Raw genomic sequence first — 24,297 nt, forward strand, 5'->3', positions numbered from 1 at the left:
ATAAATGCCTTCCTTAGCAGTGCACTGATGAGGTTGACTAAGTATCGTGAAATAAAATTTATTTTTCTTAAAACTAGAGTACTACAGGAATAATTTTGAGTGTCAAACTAGGCCGACATCTTGATTGGCATCCCACTCAAGGAGCCAGTCACAAATTTTGTGTCCCAAGACTTAACATCTGCTAATGAGGATGTTTCTATGTGAGAAGATTACAATATGAAGGAAAGTCTGTCCCCACAGCATCTACTTTGCTTCTTCTCTTTCCTGTGCTCTGCTAGATATCAGAACTGGCTACATATTATACACATTATTTGGAGTCAACGACACACAGCAGTTAAGTAGCAATGACTATCTTCTTAAACATACCTGAGTGGATTTATCCCTCATGCATGAAGGATAGTGTATGTGGGGATCTCGTGGCCACTGTCCTGTGAGGTAAGGTCCTGTTATTGTGTCCAAAGAAGAGGTACGTCTTATGGTGCTAGATGTTCTAATTTGCTGGGCTTTTGGCCTGTCCACTGAAACAGAAACATGTTACATGAAACATTGTTAATATGGTTTAACTATCTACATCTGTTTTCAGTGTGGCAACTTGCTCAAGAGGGCTCTTAAAGCAGAAAATACCCTCTGTCAAGATTAACTTTATGCTAACTCTCTGAAGGATTAAAAAACTGCCAACACTTGGAACTAGAGGAAACATGCATGACTGCTACAATCAGGCTACATTGAAGGTAAACTCAAGAAAGAGTTTTTGTGAGAATCTTATCTCACTTATCCCTCCCCTTTTCACTACCACCATGCAAACATCTGTCTTCTTTATATTATGCATTTTGAAAACTGAAGGTGAGCTACAGCCTGCACTGTAGCTTAGCTTCCTGCTAACCCGATGGAGAAAAATCACTTATGGCATGGGCTGACAAGGCTACTGTGTGTAACATGCACCAGAAGGCCATGTGGTACATTTAAAGTTATCACAGGGAAGGCTGCAAACCTAACCCCACTTACTTGGGAATAAGCCCTACTTAATTCAATAAGACTTACTTCTGAGTAGACATGGTTAGGATATAAGAGCGTATTTCATTATATACATGAATAATGACTGTGCTAGATAAAGTGTTAATAAATTTAGAATACAACCTGATCTTAGAGTAGTGCAAGCTACACTATTCCTGTTAGAGCACTTCCCACAGATTTATCTTGCATTCTCTTAATAGATTCTCAAAACACTGACCTAAAAATAGCATCCAATTAAGGGGACAACATAGCCTATGAAGTCTCATCTCCACATCCAAGAGTGTTATCAGATGGTAGGAAGGTAAATCATTTGGAGAACCTACAGTTTTCCACCATAGACCGAGCCTCCAAAATTATTATTTTTATTATTAATGCATTTCTATATCACAAACTCATACAAAAATAGACCTATACAGTGTAGAGAATCACAATCAAAACCAAAACATAATAAAACCAGTCAAAATACATTAAAGAAACAGAAATAAAAAAATGGGTTGTCTAACACAGCTACAAAAATAAATCATTTTTATAAGAAGGATTGTTGAAATAACTAAGTTGGTGTCTGAAGTTCATTACAGACAATGCCAACTTGATTTCATCAGATAGAGAGCTCCATAACCCACCACAATGAATACACAATTCCTTCTTGAGTACAGTCTAATACTACCAGAAAACATCAGACATGCCTGTGGCAAATCACAAGGATCAGGCAGGGTGCAAGGAACAAGGCACTGGCCAAGGTTGTTTAGGGCTTTATACACCAATGGTAAGAACATGGAAACTGCTTGGTAGCACAGTGGCAGCCAGTGCAGCTTCTTCAATAGGTGTCAGAAGCACTCCACCAATTATATCCTGGCTGCAGAATTCTGCACCAGTTGCAACTTCTGAACCTGCTTCAAGGGTAGCCCACATAGAGTGCATTACAGGAGTCTATGCTCGATTACCAATGCTCGAACCAGCACAGCCAAGCTATTCTAATCCAGGAACAGTTACAGCCAAGACACCAGCTGAAACTGGTAAAAGGCATTCCTAGTCACTAAGATAAACCAAACCTCTTAGGGAACGTAACTGAGGTTATGGCAGAGCAATTGGAAGTACTCTTGGATGAAACAGATTATCTTGACCCATTCCAATCTGGGTTCAGGCCTGGTTATGGGACTGAATTGGCCTTGGTCGCCCTGATGGATGACCTTTAGCGGGAGAAGGACAAGGGGAAGTGCAACCCTCTTATTCTTACTTGATCTCTCGGGGGCTTTTGATACCACTGACCATGGTATCCTCCTGGGCCAACTTGGTGAGATGGATATTGGAGGTACTGTTTTACAGTGGTTCTGATCCTATCTCCAGGGTCAATTTCAGAGAATAGCATTGGGTGATTATCTTTCAGCCCCTTGGCAGTTGTGGTGTGGGGTGCCGCAGGGTACCATCTTGTCCCCCATGTGTTTAACATTTATATTGAAGCCCTTGGGAGTGGTCATCAGGAGTTTTGGGGCAAGGTGTCAGCAGTACGCTGATGATATCCAGCTCTATTTCTCTGTAACATCTGAATCGGAAGGGGCCATGCAAGCCCTGGACCACTGCCAGGACTCGGTGGTGGGCTGCAGGAGGACCAATAAACTGAATCTCAATCCTAGCAAGATGGAGGCGGTGTGGGTTGGTTGTTCTCAAGTTCAGATAATTAGTCATTTGACTGCTTTGGATGGGGTCGTACTCCCTCTGAAAGAGCAACTCCGTAGTCTCGGGGTGCTCCTCAATTCATCTTTGTTGCTAGAGGCCCAGGTGATCTCAGTGGCTAGGAGTGCCTTTTACCACCTTCAGCTGGTAAGACAGCTGCAGCCATTTCTGGACCAGGATAGCCTGACCCCTGTTGTCCACACACTGGTAACCTCCAGGCTGGATTACTGAAATGAGCTCTATGTGGGGCTACCCTTGAGATTTGTCAGGAAGCTGTAGCTGATGCAAAATGCAGCAGCGAGACTGCTCACTGGGGCAGGGTATCGCCAACATGTCACCCCGCTGCTGAAAGAATTCCGCTACCTATGAGCTACCAGACTAAGTTCAAGATTCTAGTTTTGGTATACAAAGCCCTATATAGCTTGGGACCAGGATACTGGTCTTATCGGGATACTGGACTGTCTTATCCCTTATATACCAAGTCGATCACCGCTCTCTGCAGGTGAGGGCCTTCTGCACCATCTTCTCAGGAGGTCCGTTCCGCACAACATAGGAAATGGACCTTTAATGTAGTGGCACCTACTCTTTGGATTTCCCTTCCATTAAATATTAGACAGGCTCCATCTGTTATCTTTTTGGCGCCTACTGAAGACTTTCCTCTTTCAACAAGCCTTTTAAGTTGAGACCATATCTCAGTCTGCATCTGTATTGGAACTGCTTTTTAATATTTTTAAAACCTTTTCTTTTTTAAAAAAAGATCTTTTTAAAGCTTTTTTTAAAGATGTTTTTTAAAGGTGTTTTGTTTTAATATATTATAAAGTCTGTTTTATGATGTTTTAAAGTGTTTTTAGTGCTTTTGTTTGCCGCCCTGGACTCCTACTGGGAGGAAGGGCGGGATATAAATAATAAATAAATAAGCAACAAAGTTGGATCCAGGAATAACCCAAATCTTTGTACCCGTTCCTTCAGAGGGGGTGCAAGAACAGGCAGCTGGACTATCTCCCACTCATCCACAGAGCTTCCATCTTGCCAGGATTTAAGCTCAATTTATTGGTCCTCATTTATTCCACCACTGTATCCAGCCACAGGTTCATGACTTGCATGACTCACCTGACTCACTCATGAAGAAATGGAGCCAAATGCTAGACATACTGGTGACATCCTGCCCAAAAAGCTCCTAAGAGAGCTTCGGCTATGGGGCAGTATATAAGTACAGTAAATAAATAAATAAACAACTGCTCCCAACAGCTTTGCATAGATAAATATTATCAGATATAGCATCAGGGATAATTCAGTGTCTTGTGTCTAATATAATCAGCCTCCACAAAGGATCCCTGTAGTTGTGCTACCACCTTCTCCAACACCCTTTGCCAGAGAGATGGTATTTGTGACTGGGCAGTAATTGTTATAATCTAATGGGTCCAGCATTATGTTCTTTAGGAGAGGCTGCACTATTTTCTTTCAGGAGAGCAGGTACCTCCCCCTCACAAATGACACATGAACTATACTCTGGGCCCAAGCAGTTATACCACCCCTAATAAGGTCTCATTAAGTGAAGAGAATATCCACAACACCCAGCTCGACATAGCATCCAACGTCTCTGCAAGTCCCATTTCAATTGCAGTGTCAAGGTCTGTCTGGAAGTGAATAACTTTATACCCCTACGTGTTTCTCCAAATGATCAGTGGTTCTCTGCAGCTACCAGCGATCCATCTGCCATTACTGGTGTCAGCAATCTGTGAACCACCCAGAACAGCTCCACTAGCTGCAACTAGAAGATGCAATGGAGACAGCAACGTATGCTGTATTTGCTGCCCTGCCATAGGGTAGACACAAGCATGTGCTCCATCTAGTACTCTGCTGCCTTTGGAACAAGACCACTGCTCTAGTTGTTATCCAGCCTATTTCACCAGCAGCAGTTTCCTGGAGTAGGAGGCTGCTGAATGGTCATCACAGCACTGGAAAAGACATTCAGGAATAGTCATGTTAACAGCCCATTTCAAAATCCTCCAGACCATTCCAAAATATATTGGACTCCATTACGCTCTGGAGGCAGACCTTCAAAATGGGTCTTCCACTCTTTCCTATAGTAAATACTTAGGGGAATATCATGGCTCTATTTTAGAAATCCATAAGAGCTTTAGTGATTTAAATACATAGGCAAGCAGCAGTCACACCAAGGGGCAAAAATTGACTACAGCTGGTAAAAGCAAAGACATCAACTGTGTCACATAGTGATGTCTACCAGATATTACTGAAGGATGAAGAGAACCTGTTACAGGGATGCAGTTTCTGGCAGCACCCTAGCAAGCAGAACGTGTCGTCCAATTCTCAGATTGTATGGGTGAGAAGTCTACTAAGCCTCTGTTGCTGTTAATTAACCAATTAAAAGTGCTTCCAAAAGTCATCCTCACAGTTCAGATGCTTCCTTAAAAAAAGGAGAGACCAACTGTATCAAAACCTTCTACAGTGAGAACTGGATTTTTTTGTTTTATTTACAAATATAGCAATGAAAGGAAACAGAAAAATAATGAAATGAAATAAAAAATATTTATTTGTATAAAATAAATAAAAATTCAAAAATAAAGAAAAAGAAATATATGAATACTACTATTAACAACAGTAATTTACTGTAAGAACTGATCTTTGCAGCATCTTCCTTTAATACTCTTTATACATGTGCCTTCTAACACTAGCACCCTCAGTAGCAGGTAGCCGGCTACTAATGTATTTAAGCAATTGTTTCTTAAATCTGTAGCACTGGTGTAGAGACCTTTTCTTTCCCCATCCCAAGGGCTGGATTTCCCAGGGGCAACATTCTGGAGACCATGTGCCAGTGGCGGGGGGCAACAGATGTGACTCTTATTTGTACAGCTACATAAGAGTCAGGTTTTTATGTGCACATCTCTAACCAGGCAAGCGAGAGGCTTTATTTTAATTCAAGGACACGTTCCAGCTGGGCAAAAAAATGGAGGAGGGCCAATAAGAGGTGTGACCTAGGAAGAATGGCCTGGGGAGAATCCAAAGGGCCAGCCAGAGAGTCCTTGTGGGCCACATTTGGCCCTCATGCCTGCTGTAGCAAAATTTTCAAGTTTCATCTGTTTGCCTTGGTAAATTTACATTGGGATTTACCAGGAGCACCCCCCGCCCTTTTTGGAAGGACAAGGGAGGGAAAGCAATTCTGTAGCTAAATTACAATTTCTAATAAATGGACTACAAATATATGAAGGCTAGGGGAGCAGGAAGGAACCTGAAAAAAAGCTACTAAAACCTTTTTTTTACAAAATAAGAACGAGACAGAGTTTTTAAAGTATATTTTACAAGTAATGTTTGTCAATTATACTACAGCAAGACTTGTAGACTCAAGATTCAAAGTGATGATGGCGATGTTATTACATTGTCTAAATTACTAAACAAGGTATTCAAACTGCATTCTTCTGATTCAACTTTGGTAAAAGTTCTTTCAAAAGCTGCAGAATACAAAGCCTTTTCGTTGTATTTGGTCCAAATCAAGTATGACAAACATGCTGCTTCTATGATGTGGTTGCAAGGCTTTTATTTTTTTAAAAAAAGATCTCTGGCTTGTCACTTGCTCCATATTCCTTCATATTTTGCATCAAGTGAAAAACTGATGAACTCATTTTCATTTAGGTGCTGTCTACCATGTTCTTGTGCTTTTACCTGCCTTTTGTAAGCTGTCCAATATTGTACTGATTTTACTTACTGGCTTTGCTTTTTTTTTCTTGCTGCTTTAAAATTTTCATCTGTTGTTTTAATTTAGCTATTGTACATTGCCTTGGAGCTATATGCGATACGGTGGGATATAAATCTTATAAATACAGGAAAGAGTGGAGAAGGTTTCAATTCATACGAATTGAATTGCATAAATCATTTTCTGACATTTATGAAGCTTAAAGTGAAAGTTCAAAATGAGCAACTATGGTTCTTTCAAACACCAAATTGAATTAGAAAATAACTTTTAATACTATGAAGATATATTATTTAGTGATATGCAGCAGGATATAAATAAATAGGGTTCAATATACACAACTTCCTATTTTTATAATTTTATGCTATACACTGCTTTAGACTTTTAGTATCAAATGGCATATAGCTATTTAAATAAACAAAAAGCAAAACTCACTGGTTTTCACATCACAATCAGCCAAACTATGGCTTACCAGTATTGCATTGCTCCTGGGGAAGACCTTGCACCCACTTTGCTCCTTCTTAGTTCTTTTACCTCAGTGCAGCAGCAAAGCCAAGGTTTGCATTATGTGCAAATGCAGCCACAGAATTCATAGGTATTCATTCCTCTAAGGATGCACAGGATTGTACCCATATTATCATCATTCCCAATAGTGAACTTTGTGATCCCATGTCTATCAGCTGCGCAGCAAAACAGGTATATATTTTTATTTCTGGGCTCAGTTCAAAGTGCTGGTTTTAATGCCCTATAAGACCCTGAAAAGCTTGAGCCAGTTATTATTTATATCATTTATCAGGTATCTACCTCTCACATGAACCTTCCCACCATCTAACGGCAAGCTTCAGAGGTTCTTCTCTGGGTGTCATCACCTTTGGAAATTAGGTGGGTGGGAACCAGATAGAGGGCTTTTTCAATGGTGGCACTCAGAACTGTGAATTTTCTCCTCTCACACACCCAGCATCTTTTCAGCCCCAGGTAAGATCTATCCTACTGTGGTGTGCTTTTAATGTATTTTTGAAAGCTCTGGGTACTTGTAATTTCCTTTGGCTTCTTGATGTTTTAATTGGTTCAATGAGCTGGTGTTATGGCTCACTGCTTTTGTGGTTTTTATCTTATTACAAAAAAATATTAAGCTACCTTTCACAAGATAAATAATACATACAGATTTTCCAAACCTGAAGGTTTCCCAGGTTTGCAGAACTATACTTATAGAAGTGTAATTTAGAAGTGAAAAACAAAAAAATGGTCCAATGAGGACCAAGTATACTCAGGGCAACAGAATGTTCAGGATGGCATTTGGAGAAAAATGGTGCCAGGGCAGGGACAGAAGAAAGATCAGCCTGCTTGAACCTCTAGATAAGAGAAGTGTGCCAAGAACACACTTCCTACAGTATATGGGGAGTTTTCAGGAGGGAAAAAAGAAACAAAGGGCACTTCCCCTTCCCATATGCCTTTTTCCTCCCTCTCCTCTGCACCCCTTAATTTAGCACACATACAAAAAAGCAGCCAAGTTTGGGCCTATCAGCCAGTCTCAAACCCAAGTCCTTTAGTGCCATAAAGCAGCGCCAGAAGAGGTTGGAGGCTGTTCTTCCCTCCTCCTGAAACCTTCCTTGCAAACCCTCGCCATGAGGTTTCTTGTTCCAGGGTAGCAGAAACCTGAACATGAGTATTCCTTTTAAAAGGTCAGGGATACACTGCAACATTTGGTTGCAGGCCCCCAGTTGCGATATATATCAATATCCAAATGTATTACTGCTCCTTAGTTTACATTATAGAAGCATTTATTTTCCAAGCTTGAAAAATACATGTTTCTTAAAAAGTTTACATATAAGCCCAAATAATAAAACCTTCCTTTGTTTGCAATGTTGAATTTCATTTTTCAGTTCTTCCCATTTTACTAACATGCAAAAACTAAGCCATGTTTCAGCATTTTTGGATGTAGCTGCTCAGAGCTTTATCTCTAATACTATTTTTTATTATTGATCAGCATTTTAACTTTTATGAATTTAATAATACTGTTCCATATTCTTATGTACTAAGTTATACATGATACAGTTTTATGTTCTTAAAGCAGAAGTGCTAGTTTATATTTTATACAAATATGGCCTATTTCAATTTCCCCAAAATTTGTTTTATAGAAAGAGTGGTTTTTCACAGCTTCAAGATTTCCAGAAAATGCTACATGCTTTTATTTTAACCTCCAGTATGACTGTATTCTGTCTTAATTTTATGTTTTTTGTGTCTGAGTAGTAATAGTGCTAAATATTTCTGTATCTAGTTATAAGGACGAGTTCATGGACATAAGAAACATTACCACATTTTCTACAGATGCTTGAAAGCACAGTTCTCACATAATGGGAAAACATGAGTTTTCCAGACAAGTTTACTGGTGTCGTGTAACTGGCACTACTGCTTTTTTTTTTTTTTTAAGAGAAAACAAAACTAGGAAAGATTTACAGTACTTAGTTACTATTGGTGAAGATGAGATTACAAGACCCCATGACTGCTAATGAATGCTTGGATTACAGCTCAAACCAGATCATATTCAAGAACGTTATACTTCTAGAATATACAATTAAGCTCAACTTTTATTTAATGTATATTCTCCTGAACTTGAATACACCCCAGTACTTTATAGTTTAAAACCACTTGAAAAAAGAAAAAAGTGTGTTTCATCTCAATTATAGGAGCCACTTAGGAAACTGTACTCATCTGGGTTCCTGACAGAATTGTAGTTGTACACAGATATGTAACAGCTTGAATTAAAACAAAAATGCAAGTTAAAGTATCTGTGATACTGATTTATGAGTAAACTTAGTTGTTGCTTTAAGAAGATGTACAATATGCTGAACAGCTACATACCAAAAAATGTTATTTTTTTATTTTAAACATTTGCATAAGTCTTTATTCAGATAAATTACAAACAAGGTTTTAAACAGCTGCATCTTAAGTAGGCCTCCCCCTTTTATTTTATTTTACACACTAGCAAGTCAGAACACCAGCTGGGGGCCTGCAAAGAATTACAGGGAGGGGATAAACCAACTGGGATATTCCACCACTGCCAAACTGCTAAACCCTGGTGCTTTACTGGCAGCTTCTTTCTCACTAGAGCTGAACCTCAGCTGTTTAGCACTACAGTGCAATTGTCCTAAGGAGCTGCTATGGGTGGTGGGCTTAGAAAATTGCCTTGAGCACTCTGAGGCAGGATAAAAAAACCTAATTAAACCTAAAGTGTTCATCTATCCTCCAACATGAACTGTATGCCATAGGTAGGATGTTTGTATCTCCCTCCCCCACAGTATGGGGCAGTTTAGGGAGTGGGGAGACATAGGGTCAAGGATGTGCATCTCATAGCACACTTCCCCTGTTTCACTCTTTCACTTAGGATCCTTTGAGCTGTCAGGGGTTCTGCCACCTCCATAGCTTAAAGAATCCTTGGAGAAATTATTGGGATGGAAAGCCCTTAAAAACTTACAGCACTCCAGATTTTATTTTGGGGGAGAGAAGATGAATTATGAGAACTGGAGCTTTTTGGTTTGTTCAGGTCCCAATTTCTCCTCTCCTTGAGGCTTCTCAGTATTGTATACTTCCAGGAGAATACTGGGCTTATTTTATTTATTTTATTTAATTTATATACCGCCCTAAGCCAAAAAGGCTCTCTGGGCGGTGTACATAAAAGGTAAAACAAGCAAAATATATAAATACAGTAAATATAACAGAATCAAAAGTCAAAACAACAAACAACAACAACCAAGCAACATCAAAATATAACAATAATAAGATACTGTTTAAAATACACGATAAAAACAATTATTAAGATACATTTTAAAATGCCTGGGGGTATAAAAAGGTTTTCACCTGGCGCCGAAAAGATAGCAGCGTCGGCGCCAGGCGTACCTCATCGGGGAGACTATTCCACAATTCGGGGGCCACCACCGAGAAGGCCCTAGTTCTGGTCACCACCCTCCGAGCTTCTTGATGGGATGGCACTCGGAGGAGGGCCTTAGATGTCGAGCGCAGTGTACGGGTCGGTTCGTATTGGGAGAGGCGTTCCACCAGGTATTGCGGTCCCATGCTGTGTAGGGCTTTATAGGTCAAAACCAGCACTTTGAATTTAGCCTGCAAACAAATAGGAAGCCAGTGCAGACGGGCCAGAACGGGTGTTATATGAGCGGACCTTCTGGTCCGCGTCAGTAGTCTGGCCGCTGCATTCTGGACTAGCTGTAGTTTCCGAACTATCTTCAAGGGCAGCCCAACGTAGAGCGCATTGCAGTAGTCTAACCTAGAAGTTACCAGAGCGTGAACAACTGAGGCGAGGTCATCACTGTCCAGATAGGGACGTAGCTGGGCTACCAGTCGAAGATGGTAAAAAGCGTTCCGTGCCACCGAGGCCACCTGGGCCTCGAGAGACAAGGAAGGATCGAAAAGGACTCCCAAGCTACGAACCTGTTCCTTCAAGGGGAGTGTAACCCCATCAAGAACAGGATGAACATCCTCCATCTGGGCAGTGAAGGCACTCACCAACAGCGTCTCAGTCTTGTCTGGATTGAGCTTCAGTTTGTTAGCCCCCATCCAGTCCATTATCGCGGTCAGGCAACGGTTTAGCATGTTAACAGCCTCACCTGAAGAGGATGAAAAGGAGAAATAGAGTTGCGTGTCATCAGCATACTGATGACAACGCACCCCAAAACTCCTGATGACCGCACCCAGCGGCTGCATGTAGATGTTGAAAAGCATGGGGGACAGTACCGATCCCTGCGGGACTCCACAATGGAGAGTCCAGGGTGTCGAGCAGTGTTCCCCAAGCACTACCTTCTGGTGACGACCCACCAAGTAGGAGCGGAGCCACTGCCAAGCAGTACCCCCGACTCCCAACTCCGTGAGTCTCCCCAGAAGGATACCATGGTCGATGGTATCAAAAGCAGCTGAGAGATCAAGGAGACTCAACAGATTAGTATGCCTCATGCCGCCCTGGACTCCTACTGGGAGGAAGGACGGGATATAAATCTAATAAATAAATAATAAATAAGTTAGGGTTTTATTTTCTTAAATTTGCAAACAAGTTTTTTTTCTGCGTACCCTGGGGAGCACCATCTCCCCCTCCCCAGTATGCAAAAACCATTACCTTGTCTGCAAGTGTCCCCCAGTTTAGTACCCTGGAAGGTGTAAACAGAGGCCATCAACCCTACAATAAACAAAAATTCAAATTGTGCTACTTGGGCTTAGAAACAGCATCATCACGCAGAAACTTACATATTCTTATTTACGTATCCTGTACAAGTTTTCCAAGTTGTTTTCAGAAGCAACCCGATGGCCCAACTAAAAATATGTTAACTGAACTAGGCATTACATTACACAAGTCATATACAAAGCACAAGAAAAAACATGTATGCAACCTTTTAAAAAACATTTAGTCAATCAGGATCCACTAGTGTCTACACAACAATCAAGACCACTAAATCCATCAAGTTAGAGACACTGCATATCATTTACAAATGTATTATTTTACTTCACAAACAGCTGATTTCCTTTGACAAACTCAGTTTAGTATCCTAATACAGCCAGATACTTTTGAAAGTTTTTATCGAAGATACTTTAGGATATACACCCAATAATACAGCCTATTTTTTCAAAGGCAGTTTACATAAAGGAGAAGATTCAGGTTAAATAAAAGATGAGAACTTTAACAGTAAACTACTGAAACTTCAAAACCCACATGAAATCAGCCACAGATCGTACTTGTCTGTATATGAATTTAGGTGACATGTAGTGTGCTCTTTCTGCACGTTTTAGCTCATTTGTATACAGAATCAATATATCAGCTATTGGTTATTAATTTATGTGCTAATTTTACATGTGAATGGGCTGACATTAAGCATATATACATGTATGTGCAAGCATGGAACACTTCCACAAACCAATGCTCTATTCACAGCCATCATTCATGTCTGTTTGGTTCCACACTTTTTAACACAATCCAGGATTCAGAGAGCTACTTAGATCCATGCAAAGAATGCAGTAATTAATTTCAAGTTACTGGTATCCCACTTTTAACAAGGTTAAACACAGCGTACATAAAAGAAAAGTTAAAATGCAGTAACATCTTACAAAAAGATAAGGCAACATTAAAACCAGTACACTCACAGCCTTTCCCAACCTTTGGGTCCTCAGATGTTGCTGAACTACAGTTCCCATCAGCCCCAAGCAGCATGGACAATGGTCAGACATGATGGGAATTGTAGTCCAGCAACATCTGGGGACCCAAAGGTTGGGAAAGCCTGGTCTAATAGAACAGCAGTAAAAAAAAATCAGCAATAGAATGTCTTCTTGAATAAAGTTTTTCAGTATCTGTCTAAAAACAGGAAGCTTGTTTGACTGTTGTCAGAAGAATTCTGTAACTGCAGTGCCACCATCAAAAAGGTCCTGTCCCTCATACCCATCAATCCAATTTCCACTAAAGATTGCCACTGAGCAAGGCCTCCAATGGCCATCTTAAGACTTGGGTGGGTTCATAAGAGTGAAGTCATTCAGATAGTTGAGGCCTAGGGCATTTAGGAGTTTAAAAGGTTAATAGCAGGACGATAAAAATGGCTGGAATGTGACTTTCTTAAAACTGCTGAGCCATGCCATATCAAACATTGCTTTTAGAGTTGAAGAGAATTTCAGAAACAGTTTGGCATGTGGCTGGGCCAGGGCTAGTTGAGATATTACTTGGATCCTGGCCAGAGTGATTTAAGTGCAGGTATAGAATGAATTTTACCCCATTATTACACTTTGTCATTTTCCTGGGGCAAAAAGAAACTGCCCTCTCCAAGTATGTGAACAGCAAACTACACTTACCTCCTCTCCACCATACACACATAAATGGAAAGGCACACATGGAATCTCCGCAGCACTTCACTCTGTTAATGCAGATTATAGCTATGCTTCTGTCCTCTCCCATAGTCTTATTATCCCCTTTTCATAAGTTCAGGCTTCTCTAGACTGTGGGCACACAGACTAGCAAAAGTCTTTGGTCCTGTTGTATTTGGGGAAACGTGTAAGGTCAGGCCAGAAGACCACCACTTCAGACCAAACCATTCTAAACATGTGAGATCTTACTCTCAACACCAGTTTAATGCATGGTCATTAATGCAATCATAAAAAGCTGGCTTTTCAGTAAAGTGTCCAGAGCATCACAACTGGGAGTTCTTGAGTACTGAGATTTCTTCATATATGACATTTTTTTGCACATGGTTTATGTAAGAAAAAGTACATATACCATCATGTATGAAGTTGTACAATGGGCATGCCAACAGGAGCTGCACCACTACCCTTATTTTAGAGAAATATATGTGTATAATCAGTAATCAAATCAAATCAAACATGAACTTGAGATCTGTTTTTACAATGATTTATGACATGGGTCAACTGCCTTTCACCTCAATGAAAACAGATCAAGTTAACTATATCTTGGTTACTGGCCAATGAAGCACAAGATAAGAGTGGTAGTTTTAGGCCTCAGAATATATTCAAAGGCTATTGAACCTGCTAGTAAAAGCATTTAAAGAGTAAGATCCATAGCCCTTGAAGCTTGTGAGAAAACAACACATTCATTGATGTGCAGTGAACTGCACATGCAAATTATATACAAGTCATTCTGCATTTTAAATTGTACTTTCTATGCTTTATTTATAGTAATTTTATATGATTTGGTATGAGGAAACCTCTGGGAATACGTTTAAGAATTATGCATTCACAGAAGCACATTTTGTAGGACTTTTAACAACTAAATTGATTTTTGTATTAGCTTAAAAAGCCAAATTTGAATTTTAAAAAAATGTGAATTATGGAATTACAAAACATCTATTTTTATTACAAGGAAACTACAACGCTATGCTAGAATCAGCTTGCATTTCTCCCAAATGAAACACTCTGACAGCTTTATTTGGTCAGCTAATATCTTAACACAGCGGCCATTCAAATAACCAAACACTGTTCAGTCAACACTATTCTCCAATACAACTTTTTGCAATGGGTTAACTCACATATATATTATTCATTTCTCATATACCAAAACACTCACTAAATACACGTTTGTTTATACAAAGTATTTATAAACCACTGTTCATGCAAATATATCCCAGGGTGGTTGCAGGACATCTGTTTTTAATCTTCAAAGATACAACAAGGAAACAGTTAAAATGATGGTAATGGAAAGGGAAAAAACAAAACTGCAAAACATCAAATTTAGTAAAACATCAGATGCTATAGTATTCAAAATACACATGCATAAAAAACAAAACATGCTATGACAATTACTTTTTAAAATGTAAGTGGCAGAAGATCATAAACATGTAGAAAGAAAAAATAGTATTTTGTAAAAAGCTATCCTACAAGTGTAAGCTCTAAAGCTTGACTAGCTTGATTCTATTTGAAATCAGAATTAATATTTATGGTAAAACTAACAATTTAGATCATCCTTAAGATGCAAAAAGGGAAAGGGTGATAGAAGGGAGAAAACCCCAGAGGAAGCTGTTTTCATTCATGCAGTAGTGATGTCAGTGTCTGCAGTAGCAGCTGCCTGACGTGTATAGGCTTCCAACCCAGAGCACTTTTGCAGATTCCTTTTAAGAACCTCTGGCAGCTCCCTTACTACCAGAGAACTTAAATCTAAGCAACCTCATTTAAACAACTACATTGTGATTAAGGGATAGGCATACATACGTGTAAGAAAAACATTTTCTGTCCTAGAATGTCAGACCAATACCTCATGCAATAATGCAACTCGCTTGCCCAGCCAAAACCATGCATTGCAGTATAAACACGAATGAAAACAGAATATACATTTTAAGTGCTAGTTAAAAAACATTTTGAGGAATGACAGCTATAAATCATTTATTAATATACCATGCTCTTTGAAAATTTTAAAATAAATAGTTGAATAATTATCTGAATAATTAGTGATTAAAGTCAGATTAATTCCTTCCACTACCAAAGGAATTTTCACAAAGCAACACTGGGTTCCCTGAAGATATTTCATAGAATATGTTGCCATTTCCATTTTAGTACCTTGGCTAGAACCATAACAACTAATGAAACTAGGAGAGTGGGACACTAATCCAAGAGGCTGAATTTGCAGGCTCTCTAAGCATTTAAAAATAAAACTAAGTATTTTATTTTTTAGCTTGCAGAATTAAAGACGACTTATTTGTTATCTAAAGTATTGATGTCGTATATGCCTGTAAGAACACAAATCTAATGGTACTTTAAAGATTGAGACATTCATTATGGCACAGTCCATTACATCAGATGCAAAGTGGATTGTGGTGCACAAAAGCTTATGTCATAATAAAAATTTGTTAGTCTTTAAGATGCCTCAAGAAATTGTTGTTTTTGCTGCAACAGACTAACATAGCTGTCCTGGAAATTATAAAATATACGGGAATGAATGGATGCAAGAGTCAGTCACAGTATACAGGCACTTATTTTCATTTACTGGAGGATGTCCACTTTGAGATGTTGGTTCAACCAAGGAGGAAGATCACTTCCTCATGGTACACACAGGTTAGCAGTTCCTTGCAGTTAATTCAAACAGTTATCTATTGTACTCTTACAACTCCCATCAGGCTGTGGATGTTGCTATCATGGCTTAAGGCAGGCTCAAACAAGTTTAATGCAGTCAATTCAGTTCTAATTTAAAAGGGCGGAATAACAGAAAGGCAACCACGGAATTCATATTTTTAGAGAGGCTGTATTATTTTAGAATTTTTAAATTTTGGGCACAGACAAAATATATACTATAAAACTTTGAAGTTTTTTATCTTAAATACAAGTCCCATTTAAGTGCAGATTCTATCACCAAAGAGCTGTAAGTTTTCTATTTATATGTTTATTTTAACAAGCAAACAAAAATGTTTGAGCTGGCTTAACTAGAATTGCATATACTTGTCCCTTTAGAGATTAAGAAGAATCTAGACCCCAAAACAGGGATTAAACTCAATTTTTATGAAAGACTTGATTTAGAGAGGAAAGACTAATTATGTGAGAACTCTTCCTAAATCAACTTCATATGCCTGTTGCATAATTTACATGCAGTGTGGGAGGTAAGGAAAAAGTTAACATTCATATTTAGCTGTAAATATTTTCAAGCAATATAAACAACATTTTAGAGAAGTTTAATATGATGCAACTAACCACATCTGCACAAACAATTGCAAGAATTTAAGGCAAGAATGCCATCAACTTGCTGCTTCTAATACTAAATCAAGAGGGGTATCTAATTTACTGCTGAAATAAAACACGGCATGATTAAAGAAGCAGAAGTATTGAAAGATGAAGGATCCTGGATTGCTATAGCAAGACAAGTAGTATATTTAGTATGATTCATTCAGCTGTTCAAGGGGAAGAGGACAGCTATGATGATGGCCAGTCACTTTTTTAAGAATTCAGAAGAATGTATTACCTCGTATTTCAAATCTTTCCAGATATATTTCAGTTTAAATTTTAGCCTAGATTGCAATGACTTTAACATTAAATTATATTCTTTAACAAGAATACTACGGAGTGTCCATTCTAAGTACCTCCAGGGTTCAATATTTAAGATTTAGTTTTAGCTCTGCAAAGGGTTGCATTTAAGGAGGGACTTAAGGCTTTATGGGCAAATTGTAGACAAGGTGCTACACACAGTTTGTGCATCTTAGGTTTGGAAATGTTGCAAGCAGCTTCACTGGTGTCATATTCTATTTCAAATGTTGGTATTTGGAACCTGCACTTTTATTACCATGTGCTTGTTTAAGCCAATTTTAATCCTTCCTGTCATGCAGGTAAAAGCATACAGGGATACTTTTATAAATATTATAGTTTTTTATGGTTATTTATGGGAAAGTATTTTAATAGACTTTGAGAACACAAGCATCTCAGTTCTTCAGTTCTCCTAATGGCAGACATTTCATAATTTAAGCTTCAGGAATCTCTTGAAGTGAGGTATTTAAATGTTAAGTTAACCAATATGAAATGATCAGACATTAGCCCAGCCTTTAGACACTGAACCAGATGAACACTTCCATACAAGGCATGAATACAGCATAATGCAATATAGGGGCTGAAAACCACTCTTCCAACCCCTTAGGAAAAAGATTGTTAAATATTAAGATATACTTAAATAAACTAAGAATCCTGCTTCAGGGTACAGCCAGTCTAGCATTCCATCAACATATACAAAATGTAGGTTGCATTCCTAGTTGAGTCGCTCTGCATTAATAAGTTTCACACTCTCCATTATGGGTATGGAACCGAGCACCCTCACTTTACCAACAGAGAGAGGTTGCAAGGTACAATTGTATCGTCCTTAGGCAGCCTAACTACGAATTGTATTACAGAGTGGATGCAGGACGTTAAAGAGGCCGCTAACCAACATTGCTCCGTTTCAGGCACCAGTTGAATCAGGCCTTTCGTTTTGACATTTAGGAGGGTTTTTTTTTTTTTTTTAGGGCTCGGTCACTTCGCTTTCTTATCGACTTGGGCTTGCAATCCTTATTCACACTTTCCTGGGAATAAGGCCCATCCAACACAATGGAACGTACTGCCGAGCAAACACTAACAGAAATGCGTGATGTTGGAGCGGCAGAAGGGGGTGGCATAACCCAAACCTAATATTTAAACGTTAACTGTGGGTTTGGGGGTTTTTTGAGAGGAGGGGGAGTCCGCTTAAGAGTGTTTTCCCCTCGGTGTTGACATAGTCTGGAAGACTTTGTATGTGCGCGTTGAAGGGAAAGATAGATGATTACAGGTCAGCCCCAAAGGTGTCTTTACCTCTGTATATGGGCGAACTGGGGCTCCTTCTCTCAGGTGAGATGCTTCTCCGCCTGCCGTTGCTGCTGCTGTCGGGCGAGCGCCTCTGCCTCACCTTCACCCTCCCTGGCTCCGCCGCGCCGCCTGCTCCTGGCGGGGTGGCGACGGTGGCACTAGCAGCCGCCGCTAGGACTAACGGCGGGGTAGAGCTCGGCGGGGTCGGGCTGCCGCCGTTGCCGCCCCCTCCTCCGCCTCGAGGCCCCCCTGGGCCGGTGTTGCTCCCCACCGAGGCTGAGGCGGCCGGCGAGCGAGTCGGGCTGTGCTGGTTGCCCCTGAGGAGCTGGTAAGGGACAGTGGCGCGGATAGGCTGGAGCAGCCGGCTAGTCCCGGCGCTGCCACCGGGGGCGCCGCTGCTACTACTGTTGCTGCTGTTTCCTCCGCCGCCGGCCCCGTTACTACCGATCGAGGCGACGGTGCTACCGCTGGTGGGGGACCCGGAGGCGCCGCGGCGTATCCTCTGCGGGGGCTGGTGGTGAGGAGGGGTCTGCGAGGAGGAGCTGGACATGGCGGCGTTTCGAAGGGCGAGAGAAACAAGACAGCAAGACGCACGCTCGCTCGCACGCCCTCTGGAGAAAGAGAACGGGACGGGGCCGGACGGGGCAAGTTCCAGAGCGCGTTCCACGCTGCGACTATCGCCAGGCTGTGGCCATGGCTGCCCACCTCGGCAGCTCAGACCCTCTCGGCTCACATTGTTCACACGACGCCGGCGGCCACTGAGAAGGAGATGGCGTAGCCGGAGAAGCTAGAAAGGAGGTGGGTAAGGCTCGCCCGCCTACTTCACCGTAACCTCGAGGCCGCTACCGCACCTGCAGAAGCAGCAATTCCACTACCAACCCTCTTGCTCCGCCGCCCTCCCTCCAAATGGCACTCTATAAGCTCCACCACCGTCTGTGGCGGGCAAGGGGCGTCAGGCCTGCGCCCATTGGGCTCCCAGCCTCCTTTAGCTCAATCCTGATTGGCCACCGCTTGAGAACGGACAGCGTGTCTACCCAATTACAGGTCTCCACTTTACCTTGAGGAGGAGGAGAAGGGGAGAAAAGGAAGGGGTGGTAGTTAAGAGCTGCTTTGTGCACTGGCGGAGGAGGAGGGGGGAGTTTGAGGTAGGAAAGGGGAAGTTATCCTTATAGGATGGATACTCTCTACCCACAGATCAAGCTAATGATACAGGGAACACATGACAACAGGTTGCTCTGATATCGGTTTTAACGTTGTTTTTCTACTCCCTTCTCTGTCTCTTTGATTTGCATTCGCTTTCATTTGAAACTGACAAACTGTAAGCCTTGACGGGCCCGTGCTAGCCAGTGTGGTCTTAAGAAGTTTCACTAATTTGTATCAACAGGATCACTTATTTTCTTTAAGTCAGTGGAGTCCAAATATTTAGCACTGTAACCAGCGTTAGTCGTACTCTGAGTAGACCCTTTGAAATGAATGATATGACTTAGATCCATTCATTTCATTGGGTCTACTCTGAGCAGAAATTAGTCGGAAGCAACCCTTAACCTGGAAATTGGTGCAGTACAATAGCCAATGAATAGGTGGCATCTTTTGTAAAGATATCCCATTTTGCTTAGCTGAACTGTACAGAACCCCACCCTCCCCCAAACTCTCATTTGAGAATATGACTATTCATTAAAATTAGAGGTTTCATTCTCTTAATATAGTTTCAGAAACATTTTAAAAACATTTAACCAACTAAAAAGGTGCAACTAATTCATCTGATAACCCAGTTTAAAACAAAAATATTGGGCAGGTGTCAGGCTCAAAGTCAGCACACAGGAAACTGCCTGACCAAGTCAGACCACTGGTCCATCTAGCTCCTCATTGTTGACAATGGCTGGCAGTAGCTCTCTAGGGTTTCAGAGAAGAGTCTTTCCCACCTCTCCCTGTAGCTGCTGGGGACTGAACCTGGGACCTTTTGCATGCAAAGCAGCCATCCTGTCACTGAGGTGCAGCCCTTCCCGGTTATCAGGTAGCTACCAAAATTTCAACATCTGCCGGATGCCTGCCCCAGGGTCTCCTTAATACCACCTCTCCTTAATACCACCTCTCCCAACTCTGAGCAGCGCATTTTAATTTCCCACAATGCCCTGGAACATCACTATGTTGGGGGCATTGTGAGAAATTTAAATTGCGCTCTTAATCCCCATACATGGTCAGAAAGTTGCTCTAGTAAGGCCACAAAGGCTCTATTAGGTAAGCCCACAAGGGCTCACACACTTGAGGAGGAAATCCATGGATATAGGAGGGTCCACCAAACAGCACTTTGTTAAGAGTCCCTTCAAACATGGAGCTGTCCTCGACCAGTGCCATCTCAGAAGCATACCCCCATTTTTCACATGAGAGAAATAGTCACTCCCATCCATCTGAAATGATGCCTGCTGAGACATGTACAGGCTATACCTCATTCAGGTAGCATGGTAAGCTGTACAAACATGCAGGCTTCCAGCTGCTTTGCTCCTTCCTGGTCCTTTTCACTGCCATCCTGCACTGAGCTAAGCTAAGGTTTGGCTTAGTGCATCGTCTGAACCAGGGCTTGTGGTTAAGCTCTGTCTTCAGTGAAACAACCAGCTGTAGCCAACAACAAACCTTGGATACAGCCCATGGCGAAGGAGCCTTATGCTGTATGAACCAGGCCATAATGGGAATCATTATTTATTTGATTTATATCCCCCTCCTATCCTATGGGATATAAAAAAAGTTAATGCAGTTTTTCCTGAACGTTATGAAGTAAATAAGGTATATTTTCATTCAAAATAATTGTTTAATTAAGCAATTAAGAACACAATCTTATGAATGTTTACTCAGAAATAAGTCCTCCTGTGTTCATTTGGGTTTACTGGGCATAATTGTGCACAGGATAGCAACCTAAAACTCATACTATTAGTTAACATGCATTTTCTGTCACTTGGTGACAGCCATAATATATCTGTTTGTAATAAAAAATAAGTTTGTTTAAATCACATTATTCTGATTTTTGGGGGAACAAGATTTGTCAAAGCCAATTCTGACAGCAAGGCTTATTGTGATATGTTACATAGACAGATTGCCTATAGCTGAGACTTGGATAAAAGCTGGCACTGAATCACTTCAGATTACAGAGGAGATATAGTTGAATGATTCTCTGAACTGCCCTCCATATTGAAAACTAGAATAACAGGATGAAGGCTGGGCTAGAACTCTTCTTCAATATTATACAGCCACGAGAGTGGCTGTATACTGTAGTCAGCATGGATTTTGTGCATTCTGCAATGTTAAATTGAAAATACCTCCCATGCCATTCTGATGCTTCCCATGAGCTCATTTCAAAACAAAACCTTACAAACCTTATAGTCCTGAACTCAGAAACACTTGCTTAATAACCCTCTAAATTTTCATAGCAATACACAAAACAGTCAGAGAGAATCGAGAGTTCAAAGTCTAAAAAGTGAGAGAGAAAACCAGACCCCTTTTGGACTTTTTTCTGTCAGAGTTCCCATAATCTGTTGAAATGCATTAAAAATCAACCATGTTCACAGAGTACCTGTAATCCTCTGATTGGCCTTGCCCCATACTCTGACCTTCATCTTCTGCAGTTTAAAAGTTAAAAAAATGCCTGGCTGATTTTTAATTAATTTAATAAATGTAGCATTGAATTCTATTATAATGTCACACATGCTCAGTAAGAACCAACTGTCAGTGTTCGAAAAGCCAGACTCACAGCTGCTGGGCTTGCCTAATTGGGGCCACACCCGCACCAGACTTTGATTTCACATGAGACAGTCATGGCTTCCCCCAGAGAATCCTGGGAAGTTTGTGAAGGGTGCTGAGAGGAGACTCCTATTCCCCTGACAGAGCTCCAGTGGCCAGAGTGGTTTAACAGTCAGCCACTCTGAAGGTCTGTGAGGGGAACAGGGCATCTCCTAGTAACTCTCAGCACCCTTCACTAACTATGCTTCCCAGGATTCTTTGGGAGAAGCCATGACTGTCTAAAATGAAATAACAGTCTGGTGTGGATGTGGCCAGTTACAGCTTCGGTTTAAATTTGGGTGGGAGGTTACATGTGCCTGCTGTAGAATAAAAAGGTGGGGGAAACCCTGACAAAGAAAGATACTGTTCCCAATGTTTTCCTTTTGGAAATAAAGGGGCTTCCCCTCTGCCCAGTGCCCACCCATCCAATCTCTTCCCCACCCCTCCCTGCCTTCCTCCTCCATCCCCCACCCCTCCCCCAGGTCAGTTTCAGCTCTCCTAAACATGATTGCACAGGAGGAAATCCCACTGAACTCAAAAAGCATGCAAATGATCAAACCCACCCTCCCCTCCTTCTCCCTCCTATCCCCACCCTCTTGCCCCTTCCATGTCCCTTCCTTCACCCCTCCCTTCCCCTCCCCCATCCCTTTCCAATCCCCTTCTACCCCTCCCAGAGGCACATGTTACCAAATTCTTCCAAGCTACACAGGAAGTGGATTGTACTGTGAAAGACCAACCCAAATTGTGTTTGAATTTTGACAAATGTGTAGGGCACTACAGTATCTCAGAGAGGAGGTCAAGTCTCCTGCTCCCCTGGTGCATTTACTATAGCTGCCCAATGTCCCTGCTTTTTAAAGTTTTCTAGAAATATCTGTTGGCTATAGGTACATTTCTTAAACCGCAAGGTTTTTGGCCTGTTAGTGAATCTAGATATTTACATGCAAGAAGTTTTTATATGAAGGACCATTCAATCATGCAATCCCCCCACACTGCAGGTGCCGTTTTATTTTTATTATTTTATTTACGATTTAAAAGATTTTAACCACTTCACCTAGTTATCAGTCTATCCTTTTGCTATGCCTGGGCCCTTTCAATTTGGACAAGCCACAGAGGATAGTTTTCTGATTTTGTCCACTGTATAGTTAGATATACTCAAAGCTTTATGACACAGGAGGAGGTGAATACTCAGGGAGGGGAGCTTTTGGTCTAAAATTTAGATGCTTAAACAATTGCCTTACCTTGACAGCTGAGTTACTGGACTTATATACCCTCCTTGTGAAGGTGCCTCTCCCCCCATCATCCATTCACATTAACTGAGAGAATGCGTAACTCTCCCTATTAACTCCTTGAAATGAATGAATGAATGTACTGCCTTCAAGTCAATTCCTACTTATGGCGACCCTATGAACAGGGTTTTCATGAGGCTGACAGGCAGTGACTGGCCCAAGGTCACCCAGTGAGCTTCATGGCAATGTGGGGATTCGGACCCTGGTCTCCCAGGTCGTAGTTCAACACCTTAACCACTACACCACACTGGCTCTCAGTTGCCAGCAATCAGCTACATTGCCACCACTATCTTGCTTTTCACAGCTACCACTCTAATGGTGAGAATCTCTTAGGAGGCTTCCTGGAGAACAAGTTCCAGTGATGCCTATATGGACAGAAAACCTCAAAGTGACATTGGCACAGGACATACTGTGAACATAGGGACAAGCTGATTAATAGCAGCAGGAGTTTTCATAGCCTACTTTATTAGATACTAGAGTGCCACCCTTTATTTAAGGGTTGTTCATTCTAGACATTCACAATCACATGAAACAGAATGGATGTCCCCTTATCTTCACAATTTTTCCATGTAACATCATGGTTCGTTATTTCAAACACTACAAAATTTATTTTTTAAAAAAATTCTGGCAACCTTGTTTCTACCTGTTGCATAATTCCTATGGAAACAGCACTTCTCTTTATGTTATTTTAACTCTTGATTCTTTTAAATGTCTGGATAGCAGCCAGAAGACATTAGGATAAATTATGCTATACTCCAAAATTTAGGAACTTTGAATCGACATTTAAGGATAACAGAAAGAGATTTGATCACTGAAACATTAATGATTTGGGAAGGTACCAAGATTTGATCTCAGACTTAACAGTGCAATCCACTGCATGTTTATTCAAAAGCAGGCCCACTGTGTTCAGTGAGGTTTACTCCCAGGTTAAGTGTGTAAAGGAATCTTCCCTGTTATGGAACCAACTGATAAAATGTACTGTTTTAACTTCACACACCCCAAAATACACAAAACACTTAATACCACAACCTTGTTTCCATACCTCCATTTAGGATT

The 24,297-nt window shown here is 41.0% G+C and overlaps 1 protein-coding gene across 3 annotated transcripts in view; it reads right to left on the reverse strand.

Moving 5' to 3' along the window:
* Positions 1 to 24,297, reverse strand: part of GLCCI1 (glucocorticoid induced 1) — a 99,144-nt gene that overhangs the window by 52,930 nt on the left and 21,917 nt on the right. The window contains exons 1-3 of one of the 3 annotated variants that reach the window (XM_061585831.1): positions 18,191 to 18,967; positions 11,523 to 11,582; positions 367 to 518 (exon numbers count right to left, since the gene is read on the reverse strand). In XM_061585831.1, coding sequence (XP_061441815.1) covers positions 367 to 518; positions 11,523 to 11,582; positions 18,191 to 18,734 — 756 coding nt within the window. In that variant the 5' untranslated portion in view covers positions 18,735 to 18,967. Of the gene's footprint in view, positions 1 to 366; positions 519 to 11,522; positions 11,583 to 18,190; positions 18,968 to 24,297 lie in introns of those variants that run through there. The other 2 variants (XM_061585830.1, XM_061585832.1) reach the window with 2 other exon arrangements.

The sequence above is a fragment of the Rhineura floridana genome, chromosome 10 (genome assembly GCF_030035675.1).
Source record: "Rhineura floridana isolate rRhiFlo1 chromosome 10, rRhiFlo1.hap2, whole genome shotgun sequence".
NCBI lineage: Eukaryota > Metazoa > Chordata > Lepidosauria > Squamata > Rhineuridae > Rhineura > Rhineura floridana.